The following is a 5,194-nucleotide window of genomic DNA, read 5'->3' on the forward strand; positions in this document are numbered from 1 at the left end:
TTTCAGATGTATTTCCAAGAAAAAAACATCGTCTTATATTCGGGTCAATACGGTTATATATATATATATATATATTGCTTTTCATAAGTATACTGTGTGTTTGTGGGTAAAGTATGATATACTTACACATCTAACTTTATATACAGAGCTCTACGATAATATAGTTTACAATTTATAATAATTTAATGTAGTGACAAGCCAAATGACTATTTGGTGATGTGCATCACTGCCACGGGCAAATAAATTGTATGGCAGGAATAAAATTTCGATCATATCGCCCACCCCTCAGCATTTTAACTGGGAGTTAATTGGAAGTCATGGCAAAATACTTAAACATAACAGATTTTTACATGGTATTAAATGCATTTAGTCCCCTGTAAACAAATAAAAGAAGCTCTGGCTACTATGGTGTCAATATGCTACTTACTTACCTTTTACAACCTTTTTTCCAGATATACATCTTCTCTGACTTTCCTCTTACCATCAGTGATCTTGGAAATCACTCAAAATCTGTTCTAGTGTGATGGTCACAGGCAACTATACCTCAAACCATTACAATTAACCGCATGGAATTACTTAGTGTAAGTTAATGTAAACAGTCGGGATAAAAAAAAAAACAGATTTGTGTAAAAATACAACATCCAAATTCAGTAGATCAACTGATTTAAAAATAAATAAATCTTTTCATTTGTATCTTTGTTTTACTGTTTACTTGAATAATTACTTTAGAACTTGCAATGCTTAATCAAAAATGTTGAGAGGCAATGTTTACTTTCAGAAATGCTAAGCATGAACAGAAGCAAAATAAACCAAGTTGTACATAAAAAGACAAATCAGTAAGAGTAGTAAATCAATCAAAGTTCGAAAAAGTGAAAGGTAATTTAACTACAGGACTTGGCCCAGTGGCATGTTTAGCAGATGGCACAAATTGTATTAATCTACAGACAGGCCACTGAAATAAACCAGAAACAATGTAATAAAGCACGGATATAGTCCCACAGTCTTAAGTCATGTCTAATTTGACGCAGGGCGTGAGTCAGGCTTGCCAGACGACTGGCGAAACACAGTCTATTGGCAAAAACACATGGCAACAGTGCTGCTACACCCCTTTTTTACTTTCAAGAAAATGAGAACTTCCCGTAAGTCTGTTTTTATCCACAAGTGACAGATTATCCATGGTGATGCCATCAGCGTGAAAACATTGCCACTGACTCAAGTTTGCAAAAATGAATCATTGATGTACAAGAACAATACTATACAGGGCTGAAAAAAATCAGCAGGAAAGAGAGAAAGAAAGTCAGTAAGTCAACTAGAAAAAAACTAGACAGGCAATTACGTAAGACAGGTATCTATGAAGACGAACTGCTATCTAAAGAGACGAGTGGAACTACACGAGAGGTGTCTAAAAAGACGAGCAGAACCGCAGCAGTGCACAAATACTCACGAGTAAATCCAGGTGCTGTGAGCAAGGAGAGGGTTGCGGGATCATTAGTACAACGGCACAAATATAACAAAAGGAAAGCAGGAACACAAAAAGCAGCAGTAGAGCGGAACGCATTTATGAGCAGAAAAAAATATAAGTTCACAAGGTGCTATGCAAATAAGTTCTTGTCTCAACATTGAATCATTAAATTTTTTACATTTATATATTTATATCATGGTCTGTCTGAATACTCGATTCTGATTTGCTGGCAGGTATGAGAGCGAGAGAGAGAGAGAGAGAGAGAGAGAGAGAGAGAGAGATGAGCAGAAAAAAATATAAGTTCACAAGGTGCTATGCAAATAAGTTCTTGTCTCAACATTGAATCATTAAATTTTTTACATTTATATATTTATATCATGGTCTGTCTGAATACTCGATTCTGATTTGCTGGCAGGTATGAGAGCGAGAGCGAGAGAGAGAGAGAGAGAGATCGCAGATTGCGCTGTGCACAAACAGAAACATTGGAACACAGAAACTTTTTGTCAGCACTGCCCCGCAACTTTTATTAATAAAATGGCCAATATATTGGATCGCCACATTATATTACTCAGCAACGAGGTGGAAAAATCGCTGTTTTTTAAGTAAATAAAAAAGCTTCATTGTTTGTAGAGAGACGCGCAGACTCAGGTAATTCACACACACAACTGTCATCTCTCTCTCTCTCTCTCTCTTGGTCAATCGATTCATAATTAATTCAAATAAATGTGGTCTTACCGCACTATTTCATCTCTGTGTGTGATTTAAAGAGGGCAGAATGCTAGAGATAACGAGCCGTAACTGACGAAAATAACCGTCATTTTTACCAATTCGGTCAAATATTGTGCTGCAAACATCATTAACAGTTTAACTTGTCAATGCTGGCAAATGGCCATGGTATAAGCAGGATAATGCACAGCTAGCCATGCATTATCCCTTACATATAATTATTATTACAATTAAATGATTCAAAAATATAACTGTAATTAGTAGTACGTACAGAATTGTGTGTTGCATATAACAGAAATATTTGCTAACAATATAAGTCTTTACTACAACTTATCAATTTAACAAATAAATAAAAGTATTTCCTTCATTTGTTATTATTGTTACAAAAGATTTCTATTTTAAATAAATGCTGTTCTTGTTAACTATTTATTCATCAAAGAATCCTGAAAAAGTACCACAAGTTCAAAAAAAAATTATTAAGCAGCAAAACTGCTTCCAACATTGATAATAAATCAGCATATTAGAATGATTTCTGAAGGATCACGTGGCACTGAAGCCTGGAGTAATGATGCTGAAAATTCAGCTTTGACTTACAAGAATAAATTACAGTTTAAAATATATTAAAATAGAAAACATTTATTTTAAATTGTAATATTATTTCACAATATTACTGTTTTTCTGTATTTTTGATCAAGCAAATACAGCCTTGATGAGCATAAAAATCTTCTTTAAAAAACACTGATCTTACTTATAATATCAATATAGACACACACACACACACACACACACACACAGATATATATATATATATAACATTAATATCTTGTGTATTTACCTGGTGGCTGTGTACTGTAGTCGATGATGCGTTGTTGGCCTTGGGCCAGATCAGGGTTACTGGATGAGAGATTTCCACTAACTGCCATAGTGGGCGGAGTCTGTTTGTTCTGCCGTAATCCCACAATGCTGTCATCCTGAGTCTGCCCTAACCCCAGGCCACTACACAACAGAAGCACAATGACTCAGCATGACTCGGTAGGAGGTCAACATTAAATCAAAATCTACCACACAAGTCAAAAGGAGTGGATGTGAGATAATGGTAAAACCCCCTTCCGTTTATGAACATATCACTAACATGACAAAGATCCGTACTGATGTCTTTTCTTCTTCAGTGTTTCAAGTCAGCAAAAATGTGAGTTTGTGTGCTTGTATACCTGTAAGGTTTCTGAGGTAGGATGCTCATGCGTGTCTTGTCTAAAATCTTCATGAGTTTGTTTCGGCCGCCCACTGTATGTGCTTTGACCTTCTTGCTGACTTTTTCTTGACCTATTACATCAGAATCAGCCCCAAGTTCAGGTACAGAATAACGGCTATTTTTCTTTCCGTCACCAATCTTTGGAAGATGAGGAATGCCATTTTTCCTTTCCTCTGCCACCCTGGCCACCAACTCCTTGAAGACTGAGAAGAGTGAAAGGGAGTAAAGCATAAGAAAAAAATGAGAGATATTTATCACCAGCCTGTGTGTATTGGAAGGCGTAGCCTGGTGGGAATCTTACCCAGGAGGTTAGTTTTGACACTCATACAGAGCTGTGTGTTGTTCCTGAGGATTTCAACTGCTTTGGACAACTGCACATTCTCGAACGTCTGCCCGTTCACCTCTAATATCTGCACGAGTGTGAAAAAGATGAGATAAGACAAAGAAAAAATTTGTTAAAGAATATGCTTCATTGTCTCAACACTGCTTCATAATGGTGATCATCAATGGAAAGGTGTTACCTGGTCGCCACGTTTAAGCCCTGCCTCTTCTGCTTTGCTACCGACTTCCACGCTGCTGATAAAGAGGCGCGTTCCTCGTTCAGCTCCTCCAATGAGTGTGAAGGGGAGGGGCATCTCTCGAGCAGGCCTATTTATAGTAATCACTCTGGGTTTGGCTTTAGCAGCACAAGCTATGTTAAGTAACCGCAACTGACCTGTCATTTTCTGTTTGGATAAATAGAGGAAGTTAATAAGGATGCCTGTCTGATAATGTGACGACTAAATATGCATTAAAGTGACACTTGCATGCAGTTCATACCTCTCTTTCCAGATTGCTCTGGAACTCCTCCAAAAAACTGGTCATATCAGGATCTCCTTCAAAGTCACTGAAGTGATTGTTAACCCATAACAACACAACTCGGGTTACCTGATTAGAGGAGAGAGAGAAGAACTTTGAGTCCCGTCTAGCTGAAGATTTATGTGTGTTTCTTTAGAAAAGGTTGAGTCAGTCACACTACCTTATCCCGTAAACTGGAGTCATTAAACCAGTCCAGAAGTCTCTGTCCCAAAATCAAAGGACTGGGCAGGAAGGTACGATAGGTCAACAGGAAGTCCTCAATATATGTGGGGTCGACAACTAAATGGTCCTCCACTAAGTGCTGCATCAGCCTCTCAGCAGTACCCTAAAGAGTGTACATCAGATTTTTCTTTTAAAGGGGTATCGGATGCAAAATTCAGCGGATCAGTTTTTTTTTTTTTTGATGGTAACGCACCACTGAATACATCAAAAAATGGAAGAGAGGGGTAGGGTGAGCTCAGTATCATTTAAAGAGACATGCACCAAAACAGAGCTGTTTTTGACAAGGTCAAAAGGGTGTTGTTTCACATGACCATTGAGGGGTTTCAGCCAAAGTATGTTGCAGACCCTAAAGAATCATACCAACTTGTGGAAAATGGGCATCCGATATCCCCTTTAAATTATCAGATTTAAAGATTTTTTTTTTCTGGTAAAACAAGGTACAAAAACATAAATTTTTCATCAATAAATGAATTCAGGTTTATTAATTGGTTAAAGGCAGAGTAAGTGATTTCTGGTAGCCAATGTTGATATTTGAAATCACCAAAACAAACACGCCCCTACCCCAAAAGGGTCTTGGCCCCTATTTTGATAGCTCCGCCCCACATATACGTACGCAACCCAGGCAACGATTAGTTCTGTGAAACAAAGCAAAACCAATGTTACACCATGTCTAC

General features: G+C 37.5%; 1 protein-coding gene across 4 annotated transcripts in view; it reads right to left on the bottom strand.

Moving 5' to 3' along the window:
• LOC107750423 (rap guanine nucleotide exchange factor 2-like) overlaps nt 1-5,194 on the bottom strand; it is a 38,087-nt gene that overhangs the window by 10,410 nt on the left and 22,483 nt on the right. For 3 of the 4 annotated variants that reach the window (XM_016565787.1, XM_016565785.1, XM_016565788.1), the window contains 7 exons: nt 4,459-4,623; nt 4,260-4,367; nt 3,962-4,165; nt 3,742-3,850; nt 3,400-3,643; nt 3,024-3,184; nt 1,445-1,459 (listed from right to left, as the gene is read on the bottom strand). In XM_016565787.1, coding sequence (XP_016421273.1) covers nt 1,445-1,459; nt 3,024-3,184; nt 3,400-3,643; nt 3,742-3,850; nt 3,962-4,165; nt 4,260-4,367; nt 4,459-4,623 — 1,006 coding nt within the window. The remainder of the gene's footprint in view (nt 1-1,444; nt 1,460-3,023; nt 3,185-3,399; nt 3,644-3,741; nt 3,851-3,961; nt 4,166-4,259; nt 4,368-4,458; nt 4,624-5,194) is intronic. The other variant, XM_016565786.1, reaches the window with a different exon arrangement.

The sequence above is a fragment of the Sinocyclocheilus rhinocerous genome, unplaced genomic scaffold (genome assembly GCF_001515625.1).
Source record: "Sinocyclocheilus rhinocerous isolate Xijiao unplaced genomic scaffold, SAMN03320098_v1.1 scaffold1, whole genome shotgun sequence".
NCBI lineage: Eukaryota > Metazoa > Chordata > Actinopteri > Cypriniformes > Cyprinidae > Sinocyclocheilus > Sinocyclocheilus rhinocerous.